This window comes from Emys orbicularis, chromosome 5 (genome assembly GCF_028017835.1).
Source record: "Emys orbicularis isolate rEmyOrb1 chromosome 5, rEmyOrb1.hap1, whole genome shotgun sequence".
NCBI classification, from domain to species: Eukaryota; Metazoa; Chordata; order Testudines; family Emydidae; genus Emys; species Emys orbicularis.
In genome coordinates this window covers 97,990,067-98,012,693 of record NC_088687.1, presented here as the reverse complement: position 1 = coordinate 98,012,693, position 22,627 = coordinate 97,990,067, and the positions used below count along the sequence as shown (strand labels likewise).

The 22,627-nt window shown below is 40.7% G+C and overlaps 1 protein-coding gene across 1 annotated transcript in view; it reads left to right on the top strand.

Moving 5' to 3' along the window:
- Nucleotides 1-2,562: 2,562 nt before the first annotated feature.
- The window catches only part of GUF1 (GTP binding elongation factor GUF1), a 43,592-nt gene continuing 23,527 nt past the window's right edge, over nucleotides 2,563-22,627 (top strand). Inside the window, exons 1-9 of the mRNA XM_065405472.1 lie at nucleotides 2,563-2,712; nucleotides 7,001-7,112; nucleotides 8,670-8,818; nucleotides 9,077-9,157; nucleotides 14,199-14,276; nucleotides 15,910-15,993; nucleotides 16,656-16,720; nucleotides 18,045-18,248; nucleotides 20,804-20,943. Of these exons, the coding sequence (XP_065261544.1) occupies nucleotides 2,563-2,712; nucleotides 7,001-7,112; nucleotides 8,670-8,818; nucleotides 9,077-9,157; nucleotides 14,199-14,276; nucleotides 15,910-15,993; nucleotides 16,656-16,720; nucleotides 18,045-18,248; nucleotides 20,804-20,943 (1,063 nt within the window). The remainder of the gene's footprint in view (nucleotides 2,713-7,000; nucleotides 7,113-8,669; nucleotides 8,819-9,076; nucleotides 9,158-14,198; nucleotides 14,277-15,909; nucleotides 15,994-16,655; nucleotides 16,721-18,044; nucleotides 18,249-20,803; nucleotides 20,944-22,627) is intronic.

The window sequence follows — 22,627 nt, the reverse complement described above, 5'->3', positions numbered from 1 at the left end:
AGAGAATCCTGGTAATAAAGAAAAGTATATTACTTTACTACATAGGAGCAGAGAAAGTGCTTTCCTAGTTTTTTTATACTAGGAATTTTTATTTTTTGAAATTGAAAACAAAAACTATTTAGAATGTTGACTCACATTTCCTTTACACTGCCTATATTTTCTTTGTGGTTAACAGATAAAAGAAATTTTAAAATTTAATTAAATGTAATACTTCAAATGGATTTCTACCAAAAAAAAAAAAGACGGTCCATTATGTGTACCTTGTTTTGGAAGAATATGATGTCAGAGTAAGGAATTAACAGTTGGGCCAAGTTATCTTATTTCTCCATTCATATGTAGGAAAGTTTTCTATAGCAGAGACTTTCTTGTATATAATTCTTATATATTATTAATAAACCTTATTTCTTCATTACCTTTCATCTGAAATGCTTTATAAAAATAGGCCCAAATCCTGAAAGGGGATCCACTTAATGGATCCTTATTCATGTATGTACCATTTGTGGATTAAGGCCAAAATAAGCTCTTTCTTGTATAGAAGAATTTCATTCTCACTGCTGCACTAAAAATGTTACTGATGAATTTATAATTTAAAGTATGATTTAACAGAAGTCAAGGCATACAGTAACATTACAACTAAAGATAGCCTTTAAACAAATTTTGCTTCTTCTATACCAATTTATTTAATCAGTTATTTAGATTAACATACATTTATTCAGATTCTTCATTTTTATATTATTATTATTTTAGTAATGGTGAAGGATGCATTTACTTAATAGGTGATTAATTTTGTACTTGTGATTTGTGTCAAGCTGCATTTGGATGGAAATTGGGATTCAATTAAAAATGCACAAAAATTGCATTTTTAAATTGTTTTTCATTAGTTAAACAAAACCACCTTAAGTATGCTAAATACAAAGAAAACAAGTATATTTATCAAAACATGTTTTGCATTTAAAAATAACAGATTTATTAAAAAAGGAATAATGATCTCTAGTCAGGGAACTGGGTGGGATCCACAAATGGACTGAGGTGCCTAACTCTCATTTTTAGGCACCACTACAGTCCACAAAACTCCCACTCAGCTGCCACCTAACCCTGTAGGGGCCTATGATTTTGCCTCTGGACAGGTACAGGGTAGCCTCACTCTTGCGGACCATCTTAGCATGCACACTACTGCCTCATGATAGGTATCTGGATGCTTATCTCCCTCCTAAGACCCAGACTGGTTCCCAAACTGGGAAAGATAGGTGTTCGGCTACCTAAATTGCATGTGGGGGCCCAATCCAATGGGAAGCTTTGCCTCCCTTTGAGGGACCTGCTGTGTCACCCAGATGGGAGGGGCAGTAGGGACTAGCAAACAGGACTATGATGTGCACAGCTCCATGAGGAAGGGGTGCACGCGCAGCGCAGTTATCACTCAGCTGTGGTCTGTAAGTTAGCTTATGTTGACCTATATCAGTGAACACACTACAGCCTTGGTCCTGCCAAGGTAAGTGCCCTACTTACACTGACATAACTCCACCTCCATGAGAGTTTGTGCTTATGTCAGTGCACTCAGGGCGATGCAGCGTCCATGTAGACACTGTGTTACTTACACCGCTGTCGGCTGTTATTCTTTCCTGTCCAATTCCATGGAGCCCTAAAATTGACAAGACAGTCCCTGCTCTCAGCCCGGCTACTGACGGGGCTTCCCATTTGGAAGTGGGCTGCTCCCGAGCGCTGGGGGGTGCCAGGATCCCAGCAGGGAATGGGGGGGGGGGGACAACCAGCGTGGAGCCAGGAGCCCCGGGAGCAGCCAGGCTCTGAGGGGGTGGGGGAGAAGCTGCTATGGACTTGCGAGCCCAGGCTCTCAGCCCCCCACACTGTGCCGCTTAGGTCAGTGAAAACAACCCTGCTGAGGACACGCACCCCCCCCCCCCCCCCGAGGCGGCTACCGCAGGCATGAGCTGTAAGTTGCCTTAACGAGGGTTGCCTGAAGGCCGCAGGGTAGAGGTGCCCCGAGGAACAGGACCAGGAGAAAAAGCTGTTGCTTGCATCGCCAACCGCCCTTAAATCCGACTTCGCGCATGCGCAGTGCTACAGAGGCCGCAGTCCCTCCTGCCACCAGTCCCGCCCTTCTGCTTCCGGGTCAGGCGCGCGCAGGGGTCGGCTTGGGACTAGAGCGTTGGCCCTGGGCAGCGACTGGCTCGTGCAGCTTGGTGGTGAGAGCCGCTCGGCCCCCCGTGGCTTCCGGTCCTGCGGGCGCAGCCCCAGTCGGAGCTCTGCGGACCGCGCCGCTGCCGTGTGGGGTTAGCAGGGAGCGGCCGCGCCGGCCGGGCCCCCGGGGCAGGACGGGGGGTAACGCGCTAACAAGCCGGTGCGGCTGGCCCGGGAGCGGACTTGCTCTCCGTGGCCCGAGTCTCTCCCGCCGCTGTCCGTGGGCGGGGCAGGTCCCGCTGAAGTTTCCCTGGATGGATCCCGAAGCTCCCCTGGTCCGGAGGCGACTCTGCGGAGCCCGCGGCTGAGCCCCGCGTGGCCGCTGCCTCAGTGCGGGCTGCGTGTGATTCCTGCCTTTAGGACAGCATGTTGTCGCTTGTGACCAGGGCAGCGGGGGTCTGGGTCAGGCTGCGGCGCGCCTGTAGCACTGCTGCTTTGTTATGCTGTCAGCCGTGCATGGAAAAATGCCCTGCGGATCATGTTGTGTTCTCCAGACCCTATAGTTCCCAAAAGAAGGTGATGAACTTTTTTGTTTGAAATAAATACAATATTTGAAAACTAATACTACTGTCGGGAAGGGGATGGAAATCCCTTTAACCCAAGTGGATGTCTCTTGGCCCTTTAACTTTTATTTCTACGCTTAGTAAGAAGGCTTAACTCACCCTGTTTGAGAGGATTAACCCCTGTATGCATTTAAACAGGGTGAGTTAGGCCGTCTTGTTAAGCAAGTATTACTTGTTTTCAAGTATTTCTATGTTGTGACCCCTTTTCCTATTTAGCAGTATGGGATAGGAAGGATGGTTGCGACTTGCTGACCTGTTCTTGACACACGCCTCCCCTAGCATGAGAAGACCAGTCATAAAATAGTTACAGGGACAGCTGATCTAGGTCACTTAACGGTACTCACTGACAATAGCAGGGATCTCTGTGCATATTCAGTGGCCAGCATCTGCTTTCTTTTCTCCTCCCTGACCCCTCGTTCTGTATAAGGCCTGGCCTACATCAAAACTTAGGTTGACCTAGCTATGTTGTCCAGGGCTATAAAAATTTTAAGTCCTGTGAAATATAGTTAGGTCAGCCCCCACTGTGGACACAGTTAGTCAATGATCTAGCTGCTGCTTCTGAGAGAAGTATATTAGCTATATTGACAGAAAAAAACAAACAACCTTTTACATGGACCTATGAAGCGTCTATAGCAGCACAGCTGCAGCATAGTAGCTGCAGTGTAGATACAGAATGTTTTAGTGAGGAGTTATTTGTGGTTCCTGGTTCAATTTCCAGTGTCCTTTTTAAAAAAAAGTTTGTCTTTAGTAAGAGAACAAGCAGGAACATCAAAGAAATTTGAGTCTTTTCCATACATGGAAGCTGGGATGGTTCACGCTCCCTCTCTTCTCCTCCAGCTCAGAAAAAATAAAACAAAAAAACCCCCACACAACTCAAGCTTTTACTTTCATGAGTAAGAGAATGGGGAGTCTTCATGGTTGGACTGGCACTGCTATGTATAGCTGTGTTCTGTATTTTCACCCTTACCTTAAATTACATCAGTTCTAGTAAAAGGTGGTTTATGCTACGCTCTTAAAACTGTCTCAGCTCTCTCAACTGATCTTGCAATACTTCCATAAACTGCCACAAGTACTCCTTGTTCTTTTTGCTGATACAGACTAACACGGCTACCACTCTGCATCCTGAATAGTTGATTATCTTGACAACGATGATAGGTAATTGTATTTGAAGAAATTTAAATAAACGTAAATTGTACAAAATATGTAATTGTCTCCCCACAGGAAAAGTATCAAGTTTTGTATTTTTCATAAAATTACAGTATGTCCAACATTTACAGCAAGCTTAATGACTGATCTAGCACCTTTTAAACATTAAGAAGGCTTACAAGAATGTAACAAACAAACCTAATTTGATTGGAATACAGAACAGTATTGAGCTGGCATGTTTGTAAGCATAACTATGGTCAGTTCACTGCTTCCAAAGATAATATATCCATATCAGTCATTTCCCAAAAATGTTGTTTTGGTGCTTGCCTATTTTCAGTCACTTGGATTTTAATATTGTTTGCTCTGGTTTGAAATAAAGTTTGAAACTCAACTATGTCTAATGGTCTGAGCTCAAATTGGGAGCCTAGGTACTTGAGTCCTAATTGTGGCTCTGCCACTCACTTGCTAGGTGGGCAGGTCAGTGTAACCTCATCTATGTTTCCCCATCTGTAAGATGGGAAGTCTTACTGAACTTGTGGGTATTTGAGGTGTGATTAGTCAATATTTGCATACTTTTAAAACAAAGCAGAGTGCTAGTATTACCATAGCTTAAAAGACTCCAAAATGTTTGGCAATAGACATGGAAGGGTAGCTTATCTATTTACTGTTCTGAGGTTTTTTTATGCACTTTTTCCCTTGTAAAGAAGAAACAAAAACAGGTCCCATTGTTTCTGCTGAACATAATGTGATCGCATATTCCAGCAGCAATATTGCTTTTTGCTTCTAATGGTACTCTAATTCAGTGCAGTTGGAGACTAAGCAGCCCCTAAACCAGGGATTGGCAACCTTTGGCCCGCGGCCTGCCAGGGTAAGCCCCCTGGCGGGCCGGGCCGGTTTGTTTACCTGCCACGTCCGCATGTTCAGCCGATCGCGGCTCCCACTGGTTGCGGTTCACCGCTCCAGGCCAATGGGGGCGGCGGGAAGCGGTGGCCAGCACATCCCTGGGCCCGCGCCGCTTCCCTCCGCCCCCATTGGCCTGAAGCAGCGAACCACGGCCAGTGGGAACCGTGATTGGCCAAACCTGCGGATGTGGCAGGTAAACAAACCTGCCTGGCCCGCCAGGGGACATACCCTGGCGGGCCGCGGGCCAAAGGTTGCCGATCCCTGCCCTAAACAGTGCATGGTTTGGGGTTTTTTTTGGGGGGGGGGGGGAATGAGTTACAGCATGCATAATATAGTGCCTGTTACATGGCCCACAAAATGCCATATATAGGAGACTTTGGGTCTGATCCTGCAGTCCTTATACAGATAGCACCCATGGATGTCAGTGGAAGACTTTTTTGCCTAAAAATTTACATAATTTGGTTCTGAGACACAGTTGCACAATCTTTGTAGCTAAGGAAGGCTAAAAGTCAGCCACAGAGCAAGGTTTGCTTCAGAAATTTATAACATCCCACCAAAAAGGACTTGATTGATCACTTGATGTACTTACATTGCCTGCTGACATAGTCATATTCTGCAGAATTTAAACTTTTATTAAGGTTAAAATAAATTTCTTGTTGTCATAGTTGTAAATGTATTTTCTAAATGTAAACATTTATACATTGTTGTTTTTCCTGAGTCTGCAGACAATTCGAAATAGTAGCTGTTAGGTGTTAACACCCCACAACTTCAATTAAACTTATTGGGATGTTAATACCAAAGACTGTCACTTTATAAGGCAGCATTATTTTATTTTGCATGTATTAGCAGATAGGATGGGGAAAGGGTTGGGTGGGGGTAAATTGCTGCAGGAAAAGAGATATAGATGGGAGAAAGAAGCAGAGAAGGTAGTGAACCAAAGGAGTATGAGGAAGGAAGAGACAGAAATAGGAGGGATCATGAAGCTGAGCATATTTTCTTGCTGAATGGGTCAATAAAATATTGAATAATTAACTAAAATCTTAATACGTAGAGGCAGAGTCTTCCCTGAGTCTTTGCACACTACCTGCTGATATCAGTGGGCGTTCCACTTCGGATTGTTCATAGTATGCTGGCCTCAATTTATACCCTGGTTCTCACTACAGCTAAAAATGGAATTCAGTCTGCTCCAGAATAAGTTTGACACTCCTTGACTAATGTGTACAGAGGGTCATAAGCAAGGACCATGTCCAGATTTATTTTATTTTGGTTTAGGTGGCTTGGTCCTCTTCCATCTGTCCCCTCTTTCTAACTTTCTCCCTCCAGTGCCTGAACTGGCAAGTTGGTGACCAATCTGTCTTTGAAAAGTATTTGTGTGTCTTTTCTTTGCCCTCTAACCCTCCTTCCTCTTGGTAGTTTCGAATAGAATTGATACTTAGTAATTATTGGGGGAACAGTTCCCAAAAGACTAATTGTGTAGAGGAATTAATTTCTCAGGTTACAGGTCTGTCTCATCTTACGCGGGGGTTCCGTTCCGCGGTTAGCGCGTAAAGTGAAAACCGCATATAGCCAAAATTCCATTGAGTTCAATGGCGGGCGAAATCGCCCGCACTACAGGTATAGTATTAAAATTGTTATTTTTCTCTTTTTTTGTTTTTGCCGACCACGTAAAGTTGAAATCGCGCATGTTAAATGCGTGTAAGATGCGACAGACCTGTACACTTTTGCAGCTGGAAATGAAACTTGACAGAATGAATAGGTGAGCCATAGCCTAATCTCAGCTACCTCGTGTCTGAAACACTTGCACTAGTTACCCTTTTCCCTAGCTTGTCCTCAGAATTATTTTAGAATGCTAAAACACTTGCAAAGCTGCTTCAAAATACTCTAATGAATGTTCTGTCAGGGGACAAAAATTTAAATAGATTTAATGGTAGCTGTTCATGTACTAATTTCACAAATGTTTGTACAAGTTACGGAAATGGACTTCAGTGGCAATGCAAACCCTGAGGGGGAAACAAAGAGGAAGAGGAGATGGGGGAGAAATAAGGATGAAACTATTTTTCAAGTTCCAAAAAAAACCAAAGAAATGAGGAGTTACTAGTTTTGTGTATACAAGCATCATTCTACATCCTGATTTGTGAAATTACACCCTAATCTCTTTGTGAATAGGAATCTCTACATTTTATGTTTTTCAGGAAAAACTGGATATGTCTATATTTCCTGTTGAAAATATTAGAAATTTCAGTATCATAGCTCATGTAGACCATGGCAAAAGCACTCTAGCAGACAGGCTATTGGAAATTACAGGTAAGCATTGTGATTTTAGATGTGTTTTTAGTTACCTTTGCTTCTCATGTGGGCAGGCATTGTGCAGACTTCCTAGTACAGTTCTACCACAGCATCTCTAATATCCATGCTGTTCTAGTCCTGGGCTTCTCATGCACATACACCATCAGTTGTACAGCAATATAGATTTTGGTGTATTGCAAACAAATCTCAACTAGACAAACAAAACGAAAGAGGAGGGTGGGAAAAGAACCAGGGAGGGGATGTGTTGGGGAGTGGGATGAATCCATTATATTTAGAAATATAGTGTTCTCTGTGCAACTCCTGACAAACGATAAGTAGGTCAGTACCTACAATATTTATTGTACTTATAGTCAGTTTGAAGGGCATAGAAAATTTTGGGCAGTCAGAAGGGGACTGTTGAAACCTGGAAACTTAAGACAATGGTTTTGGGGGGTAAAACTTAACACAGGTACTTCATGGTTATCCCTCCCATTTTGATGATGAGAGATAGAGCTGACTGACTTTGGAGCAAAAAAATCTTTTTTATGTTCTTGTGAAAATGGAGTGGTCAGGGGAATGTATGCGTCATACACTTTATAGTTTGGTGTACTGGGTTGGGATGTGGGAGATCCAGGTTCATCTTTCTGCTCTGTCTGATTTAGAGCAGAGTTCTTCTCTATGTGCCCCAGGCTCAAAAACCTTCCTGGAAAAAAATTGTGGAAATGCTACATCTCTACAAAACGTTTAGGCGTTAACAATACAGCACATTACACAGAAATTTCATTTAGATTAAAATGTTTCAACCTGCTCTAGTTCACATCACTCTTACGAGCAAATAGTGGACCTTGTTTCATGACTATGGAGGTGTAGCTTGTAGTGAAATCAGTATGGTTATATTATATTCTGGGTGAGTCTATGCTGGGAATGCACCCCCATTTGTTGACCCGGCTCTGCAGTGTGCACATTAAGAATTCAGTGCAGATCCTGTGGAGTCTCTGTTGTTATGCAGATCTGCTGACTGTTTCACGCCCCAAGTAGAAAGAGTGCAAGTGGCAGAGATGCTGCTTCATTTGTGAGGTTGGATTTCTAGTAGACATGGAGGAACTGTGCTGCTATTGAGTGACCCAAGGGGGAAGGATTCCTTCAACCCCAAAGGAACTCCCAGGCTATGGTCTGGAGTATGATTTATAGGTCTTAAGCCTCCCTCAGGGTGTCTGTAGATTCAGAAAGAATCATTTCACATTACAAGAAGTTATTTTTGTAATCACAAGATCGTGAAACAATTTTATTTTAATTGAAAGCTTAGATTCTGCATAAACTGATAGATCAGCCCCACTCATGAAGGAAAGTGTCCTGTGTGCCTTTGGAAAGTGGATTTGTCAAGCTTTGCTCTTATGTAAAAAGTCACCATTTAGATCTATATTTAAATTTTGGGGGAAGGAATCCTTTCCCCTTGGATCACTCAATAGTTTGCAATGGTCTTTATTAGAAACTAAACAGAAGCTACCATACTCCTTTCGGACCGTGCAAAATTATACTTGTGTAAAATTCAATTTTTAAAACATGTGTTTTTAGGAACAATTGCTAAAACTGACCGAAATAAACAAGTGCTGGATAAACTGCAAGTGGAACGGGAAAGAGGGATCACAGTTAAGGCACAGACTGCATCTCTCTTTTACAGTTATGAAGGAATGAACTACCTCTTAAATCTCATTGACACACCAGTAAGTTAAGTATAAATATTGCTAAAAATCACAGGAACCTAAATGTCCTTACTTTAAAATACTCTTACTTTTTTGAAATGTTAGGTTTGCCCATTATTCTGTGGTATTAAATTTGTAAATTAATCCTGAATATTTTTCCTCCACAGAGGCTTGAGCTGATGTGTTACTATCATACAGATGAAATCAACCAGAGACTTACTGCAAATGACTCTAGTTAAAGTTGTACTTGGAGTTCTAAATATCAATTTTTCTTCACAGGGTCATGTAGATTTTAGCTATGAAGTATCACGGTCACTGTCTGCCTGTCAAGGTGTCATTCTTGTAGTGGATGCAAATGAGGTAGAGTTCCAAATTCTCCTGTTCTACATAGTAAAAAGTATTGCCTTATGAGGTTTCCTAAGTTGCTTAAACTTCCACTTTTGTTACCCTTTTACCCTTTGGAAAAAGTGCTATTGCCACCCCAGACAAAGAATGAGAAAGCGACTTAGGAAGTACCAATTAGCTATGTGCCTGTGGATACGCTCGTCCTATGAAATGAACATGTAATAAGCTTAACCAGTAATATTGCAAGATTAGTGCCCTGCTTCCTACAAAGTGCTGAACTCATCCTCTGGGCTGATGAGTGCCTTCAACTCCAGTAAAGTCTGTGGAGTTGAAGGCACTCAGCTTCTTCCAGGAAGTGCTCAGCAGCTCACAGGATAAAGCCCCCGAGCCAAGTTGATTCTGGAATTCTAATGCAGTAACAATGCAAATCAGACCAGCGAAAGACGAGTATACTCATTTTGTTTAGTTTTGTGATACAGTCAGCAGCAGCACTTCAAACTGTTAGAGATTTTGAATTTAAAATTTTGCTTTGGGGAGACATTCCTAACTCTAGCTATACTATAGTATTGCTAAAAACATAACTTTGATGACATTTGTGCTTGTGCCTCTTTAGAGGGCCAGAATAGATATCTAGTAAACAGTTATTTACAGGAAAATTCATCTTGTTAAAGCAACAGGATATCAGAGAACATTAGATCTTGCTATATTTCTGAAAGCGCACCTAAGTCAGTAGTTGTAGGCAGGTAAATAGTGTTAAACTGTTTTTAATTAAACTTTAATTTCAAATAGGATGTGCAGTTGAAATCTGAAGTGCTTCCCAATAATGGAGCTATAGAACATTGAAATGAGATTGATTTGTACAATTATCTGTCACACTTTATATTAAGGTTTCATTTATAAATAGTTTATAAAGGGTTAATAAATGATTATTAGCTGTTATAACCATGTTTCAAACACTAATATCATCTGCAAACTTTAAGTGTATTCTCTATGCCATGATCCAAATCATTTATGAATATATTGAGTACATATTGATAGAAAATATCATAATTCACTGCCTTATTATCTATCCCTTTTCTAATGGTTCCTACCATTCGGTTAGCTTTTTTGACTGCAACTGCACATTGAGCGGATGTTTTCAGAGAACTATCCATGATGATTCCAAGATCTTTCTTGAGTGGTTACAGATAATTTAGACTGCATCACTTTGTACGTATAATTGGGATTATTTTTTCCCATGCGCATTAATTTATACTTACCACTGAATTTCATCTGCCATTTTGTTGCCCAGTCACCTAGCTTAGTGAGATCTCTTTTTAAGTCTTTGCAGTCAGATTTGGTCTTAACTATTTTGAGTAATTTTGTATTGTTTGATAACTTTGCCACCTCACCGTTCACCCCGTTTTCCAGATCATTTTTCAATATGTTGACCAACACAGGTCCCAGTACAGATCCTTGGAGGACCCAGTTACTTACCTCCCTTCATTGTGAAAGCTGACCATTTATTCCTATTCTTTATTTCCTATCTTTTAGGCAGTTGCTGATCGATGAAAGGACCTTATCCCATAACTGCTTACTTTCCTTAAGAGCCTTTGGTGAGGGACCTTGTCAAAAGCTTTCTGAAAGTCCAAGTATGCTATATCTGCTGGATCACTTTTAGCCACGTTTGTTGATCCCCCTCAAAGAATTATACTAGATTGGTGAGGCATGATTTCCCTTTATAAAAGCCATGTAGACCCTTTCCCAACATACACCTCTACCTCGATATAACGCTGTCCTCGGGAGCCAAAAAAATCTTACCACATTATAGGTGAAACCGCGTTATATTGAACTTGCTTTGATCCACCGGAGTGCGCAGCCCGGCCCCCCTGGAGCACTGCTTTACTGTGTTATATCGGGTCGCGTTATATCGAGGTAGCAGTGTATGTTCATCTAAGTGTCTGATAATTCTGTTTTTTACTATAGTTACAACCAATTTGCCTGATGCTGAAGTTAAGCTTACCAGCCTGTAATTGCCAGGATGCCCTCTGGAGCTTTTTAAAAAAATCAGTGTGACTTAGCTACTGGGTCACTCACCACACTGGCACCTCCTGCTGGGCATCTCAGGAATAAGCTCAGTCCCAGTTGGTGCACCCTCAGGTGGTGGTGGTGGCTCTCCCATCCTCGCCTCCGCACCCGTTACAGCTCCTTTCTCTCGTCATCTGCTTCATGGCACAGCCCTCCAGCCATGTCAACATCTGGTCCCCCCGGGGGGACTCCTCCAACAAGAGCCCAGCCACTTCTCACAGCAGCTTGGCAGTCCACAGCTGAGCTGCTCCTTCCCTGCTAGCACCTGCCCATCCCCCAGTACTGTAGCCCTCTAGGATGCCAGTCTTCTCCTTAGGGCTCCCTGTAGTAGACTAACTCACTCTGATGAGTTATATTGGCCGGCTGGGCCCTGACTGGATGGTCCAGCCACCACCTTAATTGTCTGCAGCCACTGCCCTAATTGTCTGTTTTGCCTGCAGCCACTCCTTTGGCTGGCAGCTGCTCAGTCTGGGTATCTGGCTGGTCACAGAAGCTGATTTAAGCGATAGACTATGTAACACAGTTAGTAGTTCTGCAATATCCTATTAGCATTCCTTCAGAGCTCTTAGGTGAATATCATCTGGTGCTGATGACTTATTATTGTTTAAGTTATCAATTTGTTCCCACACCTCCTGTATTGACACCTCAATCTGTGACTGTTCCTCAGATTTGTCACCCAAGACATCAAATGGCTCGGCTGTGGGGATCTCCCCCACATCCTCTCAGTGAAGACCGATGCAAAGAAATCATTTAGCTTCTTTGCAATGACCTTGTCTTCCTTGAGTGCTCCTTTAGCACCTCCATCATTTGGTGACCCCACTGATTTTTGGGCAGGCTTCCTGCTTCTGGTGTACTTAAAAAAATTCTGCTCTTCATTTTTCTGTCCTTAGCCAGTTGCCTCTTCAAATTCTTTCTTGGCCTGTTACCTTATACTTTTACGCTTGACTTGCCTGAGTTTATGCGCCTTTCTATTTTCCTGAGTAAAATTTGATTTCCAATTTTGAAATAATGCTTTTTTGCCTCAGACTGCCTCTTTTACTTTGCTGTTCAACCATGGTGGCCTTTTTTTGGTTATCTTATTGTTTTTTTGTTTGGGGTATACATTTAGTTTGAGCCTCTCTTACAGTGTTTTTAAATAGTCTCCGTGCAGTTTGCTGGCATTTCACCCTTATGACTTTTCCTTTTAATTTCTGTCTATGTAGCTTCCTCATTTTTGTGTAATCCCCTTTTTTGAAGTTAAATGCTACTGTGGTGAGGGTTTTTCATTCCCTTCCTCCCCCCAAGGATGTTTAAATTTAATTACATTATAGATGCTATTACTGAGCGGTTCAGCTATATTCACCTTTTGGAGCAGATTCTCTGCTCCATTTAGGATTAAATCAAGAATTGCTCCTCCTGTTGTGGGTTGCAGGACAAGCTGCTCCAGGAAGCAGTCATTTATGGTGTCAGCATCCCTTCCTTAGGTGACATGTACATAGTCGATATGAAGATAGTTGAAATCCGTTACTTTGGGGTTTTCTGTTTTTGTAGCCCCTCTAATCTCCCTGAGCATTTTAAGTCAGTCATCATCCTGGTCAGGTGGTAGGTAATATATTCCTATTGCTATACTGTTAGTGTTCAAGCATGGAATTTCTATCCTTAGAGATGCTATGGAACAGTTTGAGTCATTTAAGATTTTTAGTTTGACTCTGTGCTTTCTTTCACATACAGTGCCACTCCTCCCCCACTCTGTCATTCGTGTATATTTGGTATCTTGGGATTACCGTGTACCACTGATTATCTTCATTCCACCAAGTGTCTGGGATTCCTATTACATCAATATTTTCATTTAATGCTAGGCACTCCAATTCACCCATCTTAGTACTTAGACTTCTAGCATTTGTATATAGGCACTTATACATTTTGTCAATATTCAATTGCTTGCCTTCATGTGTGATGTTTAAATGGAACTGTGTTTCATTTGACTGTTCCACACTAGCTCCTATCTGTACTTTATTAACATCTTTCCTATCCTCTTTACTTAGATATAGAGTTCCCCCTTTCATAAATTCATTCTTAAAGGATGTCTTTGCCCAAATAGTGTGTACCTCTGCACCTGTTGGCTTTCCCCTTGCCCTTACTTTAAAAAATCCTCTACAATCTTTTAATTTTACATGCCAGCAGTTTTGTTCCTCTTTGGTTTAGGTGGAGTACATCCTTCCTGCATAGGCTCCTCTTTTCACAAAAGGTTCCCCAGTTACTAATAAACCTAAAACCCTCCTCCCTATACTATCATCTCATTCATTTGTTGAAACCTTGCAGTTCTGGTTCTGTGTATGTGTAACTGGAAGCATTTTGGAGAATTGTACCATGGAGGTCCTGGACTTAATCTCTTACCTAGCAGCCTAAATTAAATTTAACAGTGCCCAAAACCAAAATTTTTTGTTGCAGGTTGGATTGGATGTTTTGTTTGACCTGAAATTTTTTCCAAATTTTCAATTCACCGGAAATTCTAAAAAAAAATGCAGTTTTGGTTCACCAGAAATGACTTTTTTTACAGAACTGCCAACCATCTAACAAATCAGTTATTTGTACAGCTCTAGTTATAAGTACATCAGTAGAAGGTGTTATAGGTGATTATTAGCAACCTATTGACCTACTGGATTCTATAACAATTGCTTTATTAAAATATCTATTACTTTTTAACCTTTTATAAACAGAACCTTAATATTAAGTGTCATCCAATTATCTTTTAAACAGGACTAGGTTCATACAGTATTGTAGAAGGGAATTATTTTTCAGCTTTAATACATTTACTATTACATTATTTCCATGTTTTTTATATTACCATTATCTAAAAGTGTATTATTGAAAACCAATTAAAGAAAATAATACCTCTCCAAAAGAAGGGATGTGTGTAATAGGAAAATAGGCTGCTTATCTGTTAATACCCTAAACACAGAACATAGTAGTATTGGGTAATAAAATGTTGTTTATGAATACTTTCCAGGGTATTCAAGCACAAACGATGGCAAACTTCTATCTTGCTTTTGAAGCACAACTGGCAATAATTCCTGTTATAAACAAGGTAATAATCTTTTAGACTTGTATATAAAATAGCAATTTTTACATAACCATGACAAAATTATGAAATACAAGAAATGTATCACCAAATTGAAGGATGCAACAAAAGATGGAGTGAAGTTTACTTGTGTTTTAAGCTGCCAATCTTTAATAAATATGGTATATTAGTATTTTAAGCTATTTGCAGTGAATTTTAGTTGCTGTGAAAGGTGTCATTTTACACAGTATGATAGGTAGAAACTTTACTTGGGTGACAGCAATGAAAGATTCCCCACACAGTGGGCATTAAGTTTATACAGCTAGATATAAACTATCTGTATGCTAGATTTTTAGGACACGTCAGAGTTCTAGCTAATGTGTTTTAACAACACACCTTAAATCCTAGTCAAGGCAAAACCAAACTGGAGGGTGTAAGTTAAACTGTCCCCTCACCTCGTTTACTGTGCATCTTTAGCCCATTGGGGTGTAAGTTATGTTAACGTAGGGTACTTAGAAACATGTAACTTGCATCACTTCTGAGCTTGACTCACTCTGAATGTTAATCTGGAGAAACAAAAAAACAGCATTGTGGGTGAGATGGTGTTCCCTTACTCTATTCAGTTCTTTACCTCTGCTGAAACTATGAAGAAAGGTAAAATTAATGTTAAATGTGATGGTACTTTTTCTTGATAGATTTGCTTAATAACATTGCAGCCCATCGTGATGAAAATGCACTCATTTAAAACACTGTACGTCAGTCTGTTACAAAATTCTCTATCTTTATTTTAATTTCTGGCAAATCACACAGCCAGCTTTCTACAAAGATCACTTAACTTCCTCCATGGTGTTCATTGTATTCCAGCATGCTTTTTCAGTCCCCCCCCCCCTTCTGTTTTCAAAAGTGATACATGCGTGAGAGTATTTGGCTTATCACCTAATCAATATTCAAGAAATATACTTTAATGAGCTTTTACAAAAAACACTCCACAAATGACAAGATCTACCTGTAGGGTTGTGTGGGTGGAAAAGCAGGAGATAGGTTATTGATTATCTAGTTAAGTGAAATGAAATGTGTAGATGTAAAATTTTCTCAATATCTGCGCTGGAAATAAGGCTGAGTAGTGTTTTAGACGCAGACTTGCAACATCACATGAATTTTTCCAACTGAGGTACAAAATCTACTTGCCTTCTTTTTATTAATCATTTTTTGTTATAGTAAAGCATCCCCTTCAAAGGCACCAAAGGGGAAAAAAAAAAGTCTTGCCAGAGGTGAATAAGCAAATAGAACTTTACAGTGCTGGGCTATAGCATAGTTTATAAAGCGATTTTGAAACTTGTGCCCTGTCTATACCTTACTAGCAATCTTGTTAGCACTATTCTACAAGAATTGTTGTTATATGCAGGTCTCTAAAAGATGGGAGGACTATTTTAAGACTCATTTTAGGGTGTGCTTTAATATGGATCCTTCTGATAAAGACAGCCGTTTATTTACTTGCAGTATTCATGATCCTCCCCCCCCCCCCCTTTTTTTAAATTTTATTTTGGTGAACTAGAATTCTGACATGCAAGAAGTGTGTGTGTGTGTGTGTGTGTGAGAGAGAGAGTGAGAGAGAGAGAGACTTGTATTTCAAATGTGTAACAAGAATATTGTTTTGTAGATTGACTTGAAGAATGCAGACCCTGAAAGGGTTGAGAAACAAATTGAAAAGCTATTTGATATCTCTAAGGATGAATGTATTAGGGTAAGATCTTTTAAATTTTTTTTAAAAATCTGGATGTTTAGCAACTGGTTGATTATTAGACTTCTTAAAATCCTGTTTAGAGCTCAAATGAAAAATGTGCACTCTTTAAAAAAGTAACAGACTAACACAGCTACCCCTCTGATATTTAAAAAAGTAAATCAATTCCTGAATTGTTTTTTTTGGGGGGGGGGGGGGAGGGGGGGGTTTGACATGCACTGTATATTTCTTCTTACTGTGTTAAGGAGAGGGAAAAGGTCCTTTTTGAGATTAACGTCCATCTAGAAAACAGAAGAGTAATGAAAACACTTTGAAATAAAGTATCAGATTTTTGGGACTAATGGATAGAGGCTTCAACGAAAATTTTGAAATTATTTCCTGTACTGTGTGTATGCCAGATTCTATCATGTTCTCTTTCCCTGACATCTTTCCTTCTGCATGAGATGTATCTGTTTCTCTACTATGGAATGTTTGTGACATATCAGGTTCCTTTAATAGAGTTTAAGGCTTGAGTTAACATGCGCAGAAGCTTGCCCGTTGAGTCTGTAGCTAAGCATCATACTTTTAACATGTCAAAATTAAGATGGCATTCATTTTCAATTTAATTGATAATGTATATCAGCAGACTTATTCCCAATACAACTTTTTTTCTGAACTTGTTCTAGATTTCTGCTAAACTAGGAACGAATGTGGAAAAGGTTCTTCAGGAAGTTATTGAAACGGTTCCACCGTAAGTTTTGGTGTTTTATGAGTTTTATGGAGCCAGTGATAGACTTTGCTTATTTATGATGGTAACTAGCTTTTGGTAACTAGACAGATTTTTGAGCTGCTCTTTTAAATTCCTTATACCAAATCTGTTCTGCATGAAATTTCTCACTTGTGGTTTGCTGTTACTGGATTGGGAGGGCGGGATTCCTGTTTTTGAGGTGACTAGGACAAGATTTCATTTCATTTTGAGAAATGAAATTTGGAGAAAAGAGATTTTTTCATTGCTTGGTAAATCCTTTCAACCGTGTGTGTATTTCCCCTCCACCCCCGTATATATGGGAATTATTAAAGATGAATATAACACAAAAACCATTAACATAGGTGACATTATATGAAGTGGAGAGAGAGAGAGAAAATCCATTACATTCTAACACTACTGGTGTAAGCCCACAAACAAGGGAGCAGAGAGAAAGCAAGACCATTTTTGTGATTGGTTATTTAAATTTCCTTTTTAGAAATGATGTACTTTCCCCAGATATTATTTTGTAAGTAACTGGAGATCAATCCAGGGAAGCACAGATTTCTGAAATATTTATATTTAATCAGATGTTTTAGATTTTCACTCTCTTCTGAGCATTACATTGTTTAGTTACATTACATTACATTACATAATTGTTCCAGGGCCCTGAGTTACCAATACGCATTTTCAGTTTTTACAGCCTGAACTGCAGTTTAATCGAGACTTTTATTTGGGAATTTGACCATTGTCAGCATGACAAGAAAGGCTGCTAAATCCCAGTTCAACTTTAAATCAGCATTTTGCTTTTAATTCTATTTGTTTCTTATTAGGTAATATCTACAGTGATAAATGCCAAACAGAACCTAAACGATAATGAAGTCAGTGGGGGATGGAAGAACTGTATCAGTGTGATATTCTTGATGATCAGAACTTTAGTGGGGAAAAAACACTTTAATGGTTTAAAATTAGTTTCTGCCATCATGAAATAAAGCTCAGCGACAAGAACAAAATATACACTTAATTTGGAACATTAATATTATTAAGAGATCAGTCTGCTGGCATAGGTTTATGATCAGAAATGGAAGTGTGGAATGGCTTAAAAATCTTCTCATAATATTCTATATGCCATAAATAGCAAATCTCCTATTTCACACAGCTTCAAGATTTTTGTTTTCTGCACTTAGATTAGCATCTATTTTTGTATGAACATTTTGTTTGAATGTTTTGAAACAGATGAATTTACATTTGACTTTCAATGAAAAATAGTCTACAGTTCATGTTCTTATTTAATACATATTAAATGTATTTTTTACATTTTTCTTAATAGACCCAGTGTTAACATTAGAGACCCACTGAAAGCCTTGGTATTTGACTCCACCTTCGACCACTACAGGGGTGTCATAGCTAACATTGCGCTTTTTGGTGGAGAGGTTCAGAAAGGACATAAGATTGTGTCTGCTCACACAAGGAAGACCTATGAAGTTAACGAAGTAGGAATTCTGACGCCAAATGAACAGCCAACTCATAAATTGTAAGTAAGAAGTTCTTTGGGGGGAAAAAACCATAATAAATGAGTATTAGAATAATCTGATATAATGTCTTGAATCTCTAGATCAGGGGTCGGCAACGTTCGGCACGCGGCTCACCGGGGTAAGCACCCTGGTGGGCCAGGCCAGTTTTATTTACCTGCTGACGTGGCAGGTTCGGCTGATTGCGGCCCCCACTGGCCGCGGTTCGCCGTCCTGGGCCAATGGGGGCGGCGAGAAGCGGCGCGGGCGAGCGATGTGCTGGCCGCGGCTTCTCACCGTCCCCATTGGCCCGGGACGGCGAACCGCGGCCAGTGGGGGCCGCAATCGGCCGAACCTGCCGCGTCAGCAGGTAAATAAAACTGGCCCGGCCCGCTAGGGTGCTTACCCTGGCGAGCCGCGTGCCGAACGTTGCCGACCCCTGCTCTAGATCATCTGTTCAGTTTTAGCCTTGGATGGTTGAGACGGGGTTGGGGTGGATTTTTGAAAGCACTCAGCATTGTTTCTCACTGTTCCATTTAAATTTAGGCCAATGCTGAGCATTTTGAAAATCCCACTCTGAAATTCTTTGTCTAGGAGCTTCATGGCTTGAGTTGCTATTCTCAGTCAATTCTAGTAAGCAAGTGTCCACAACTCATACATGCAAACCACCAACTTCACTGTTGGGACCCTTCTTTGCAGTGTGAGCAGAGAGAAATCAAGTACTGAATGGATTTGGTGACAGAACTACCCTTTCATCTATAGAGCTACCAATACGACTTAGGCACAAGTTTAGGTTAGGAGATTACTGCATAGCTGTTGCTCATTGTATATCGGTTCTTCAACTAAAAAGATGATTTAAAAATGCCTAAGTGACTTAGGAGTGAAAAACTTCATTGACTTTCAATGGGACTTATGATCAGAAGTCACTTAGGCACTTTTGGAAAAACACCTTCAGCCTCCTGAGTTATCAATCCTGCATCTTTAATGATCAGTCAATTCTCACATATGTTTAGTGTGTAATAGATGATAAAAGTTTTACTTTCAAGGACACACTATGCCTCCCATTTGACAACACAATGCATTGCCATCAAACCAACACGTTTGACAATGTGATATCACATTAATGTAATAAAACTGGAAGAACAAAATGAAATGAGCCACCCTCTAAAAATCCTGAAGTCTGATTTATATTTTAAAATCATAAATATAGTTTTAAAAGGTTTTCAGAATGCATAACTACTCCTGTGGCGGTGAATCACAACCCCTTGAGATAAAATAATAATAAGAGAATAAAGGCCATTTGGTCTGGGAGCCTCCTGCTAGCTTCTTTAACAATCATGGGCATCTACTTGGTGTTAGACTCTATCTACTAGGGGAAGAGAGAGTAAGGGGAATGTGCATTTTAGGTGTAAAAATAGGTAGAGGTTTTATTTATTTAAAGTAGGGAAACATGATTTCTTTTTAAAGGTTGTCTACAGCTAAATGGGCAGCCTAAGTGCTGATGGTATTTTAATTATTGTGAAAGCACTCATAACTCTGGTGCTCACACTTGTTATGGAGCAAAAGTAAATTGTGTACTGGGTTTTTTAGGGTTTTTCTATTTTCCAGTCCTTTCCCACCTAAATTTCCTGGGGGCACTGATCTGATATCTCGGACACAAAAGCCATCAGAGCAGTGCTTGAATAGCACTGAACATGTAGTCTGAGCCTCCAATTCATCCATAGAGGCTATCTTGGGTAAGAGTGGAAGGTGGGGGCATCATCTTATAGTTGCTGCTGGGACACCCGTTGAAGTTCTGTGCATAACTGCAATGCAGAACAGCATGGAGAGTGGTCTGTGATTGATGGTCAAAGCAAGTGAGGCAGGAAGCTGTTTATCTACCCAAACAGGGAAGGCCTTTAGTGTAAGTCTCCAGGTGCAACTGCTGTTGAAAACTAGTTCATCTCCCCTGCAGTGTGAGGGAAAGCAGGTAGCCGTAGTCAAAGAGTGGAGGTAAGTTCTGACAAAATTTGCAGCTGAATGCTGATTAAAGGCCCTTCTCGGAGGTTTTCAGTGAAGCTGGGGAAGGCTGAACTACCTGCTTTGCTGACTGCACAGCTCTACATTTAACCATCTACCTTGGATTCCCATACCACCAGCAGCATACGATGGTGATCCACCTGCTTCCACAACCCAGGTAGTTACTGGGGTTTGAGGGCAAACAGAGGGGTGACATTGCTTCTTGCCCAAGCAGTCCTTTCCTTGTATCTGAAACTGACTTTGTAGTGTGTGGATACTACTTTGGCTTCTGTGTCCTACATGTCAGAAAAGTACCTCCCAGCCCCTGCCTTGAAACAGCGTAAATCCAAAAACTCAGCCTCAAATAAACATTTAACCTCGAATAGTAACTAGGTCCTAGATCCATCTGTAAAGAGAGTCTCTAGGGGTATGTAAACAAGGGAGGAACAATTTGGGTTGAGTATGTGCACTTTGGGGGAGAACATGTGCTTATATTCCTGAGGGGGCTAACTGCAGAGGGAGAAACTTGAAATATTGTTAAACAAGATAAATATTTCCACATAATGCCAATTTTATTTAGATATGCTGGACAGGTGGGCTATCTGATTGCTGGGATGAAAGAGGTTACGGAAGCCCAAATAGGAGACACACTGTATTTACATAAGCAGCCAGTGGAGCCTTTGCCTGGCTTTAAATCAGCGAAACCAATGGTCTTTGCAGGTGAGGAGTATATTGATTCAAAAACTGTAAGCAGTTTTATGTTACATACAAGAGTAGGAGAGCTACTCAGGCAACTGAAATTTAAGAACATGCATCCACATTAAGGGGATTTGAAGAAAGCACACTAGCAGAGTTACTCTAGAGTGGTATGTGATGCCTATATAACCTTGTAAAACTTTCCTGTGTTTGACTTAGACAAGACTAAGAAAGCTTGCAGATTGCTTTTAAATAAGAGGCTAACACTTATTTTCACTATGGAAGGATCATCTTAGCTCACATAGGCCTGTCATGGCTGAAAATAAACTTGTACATCTTCAAGAATCGTGTCACTAATTTGGACTTGTTCCTCCTGATAAGCAATTTCTGCTTTCTATTGTGAACCATTTTCTATGGGAAAAGCCTTATTTTATCATTAGCAGCCCTTGTTTCACACCTTTTAAAAAAAAAAAAAAAAAAAAAAAGGTGATGTGTGACCAAAACTGGTTGTCAAAATGATCCTGCAAAACATTTAAGTGTGTGCTTAACTTCAAGCATGTTAGTAGTGACATTGACTTTCTGTCACTGCTTGCTCTAGTAGGTTCACAGGAGGCAATATTTCTGTCTATAGAAGATGGGGAAATAATTGTAAGGAAAAGCAGCAGAAGAAAAGAGCCGCATTAATTATCTTCTGAACCTGTGTTGAGAGAATGGAAAAAGTTCACTTACTTTCTCAGATGCATGATCATACTGGAGGCTATAAAAGACGATAATTATCTTGGGCTAATTTGCAGTGTGCTTCTGCAGTCCAGTTCTTGTTTGCCAAGATATGAAGCTAAAATATCTTTATGAAATGACTGTGGATCTAATGTAAAAGTAATAAAACCAAAAACAAACAAAAAACAAAACCCAGAATTTCCGGGATAGGGAGTTCACATACAAGTCTTCCTTTCTTTAAAATCTTCAGATCAATCTTACCTTTGTGACAGTTGCTTTCCTTTGAAGTTGGAAAAAATCTGAGTGTCTTCTATTCTCCTCACAGGCCCTTAGGCTTTTGCTAGGCTGCTGCTTGACCATTTGCATCTTTAACTATGTTTGAGGGGAAGGAGTGGCTTACCCATCTGAAAAGCAAAGGAATGGAGCAGGAACTCATTGATACATATTTAGTTGCTTTATAACAACAATTTGCCTGGCACCATGGAACCGCTGCTGTTTTGTTGAGCATTCTGCTCCTTCAAATCATGAGCTATGCTGAACTCCACTACAATCTGGTTCTGTGTGCTCTTGATATGTGGGTCATGTTAAACACAAACATTAAAACAGTTAATTCTGGCATGTCTTAAACTTTTGAGGGTTTAACTTTGAAACCTTAATAATGTCCTTCTAACATTTTTTAATGGAATAATGTATAGAGTCATAGTTTAATGCCAAAAGGGATCACTAGATCATCTAGTCCAGGGGTTCTCAAACTTCATTGCACCGTGACCCCCTTCTGACAACAAAAATTACTTCACGCCCCCAGGAGGGGGGACCGAAGCCTGAGCCTGCCCGAGCCCTACTGCCCTGGGTGGGGGGGCCAAAGCCCGAGCCTCATCGCTTTGGGCAGGGGGGGCCAAAGCTGAATCAAGGGCTTCAGCCCCAGGCAGGGGGCCAGCAACCTGAGCCACACCACACAGGGCTGAAGCTCTCTGGCTTTGGCTTCGGCCCT